This window comes from Tupaia chinensis, unplaced genomic scaffold (genome assembly GCF_000334495.1).
Source record: "Tupaia chinensis unplaced genomic scaffold, TupChi_1.0 Scaffold000214_1, whole genome shotgun sequence".
NCBI lineage: Eukaryota > Metazoa > Chordata > Mammalia > Scandentia > Tupaiidae > Tupaia > Tupaia belangeri.
Window position 1 is genome coordinate 653,759 of NW_006159689.1, and position 421 is coordinate 654,179.

The 421-nt window shown below is 69.6% G+C and overlaps 1 protein-coding gene across 1 annotated transcript in view; it reads right to left on the minus strand.

Annotated features, from left to right (window-relative positions):
* LOC102479137 (butyrophilin-like protein 9) overlaps positions 1 to 421 on the minus strand; it is a 17,443-nt gene that overhangs the window by 5,501 nt on the left and 11,521 nt on the right. The window contains exon 7 of the mRNA XM_027771443.1: positions 198 to 218. Coding sequence (XP_027627244.1) covers positions 198 to 218 — 21 coding nt within the window. The remainder of the gene's footprint in view (positions 1 to 197; positions 219 to 421) is intronic.

Genomic DNA, 421 nt, shown 5'->3' on the forward strand with positions numbered 1-421 from the left:
AGCCAGGGGAAGGAAACGTTTACTGCTGGGACCTCAGGAATGGCAGACTGCGCAGGGGAGGGGCGGCAGGGTCTGTCGGTGGTTCCCTGGGCAGACCCTAGATGGCCCAGCCGACCCAGGAGGGGACGGTGGGGCAGAGGGCCGGACTTAGAGCAGCCGGCTACCACGGAGCACCTCGGCGTGGCCCCGGAACTTACCCAGCTCTGCCGCGAGTCTCCCTGCAGAAGAAACGAGGAGAAAGCCCTCAGGTTGGAGCGAGAGTCAGGACCGACGCGGCAGTGGACGCCCGGGCCGCGGTTCCCCGGGGTGCACGGACTGCGGCTGGACAGGAGCCTTCGGAGCGGGGAAGTGAACTCCTCCCTTCGCCCTCTCCGCGGTCTCCGAGCCCGCCCGCCCAGGGGATGCCGCCCCGGACCGAGCC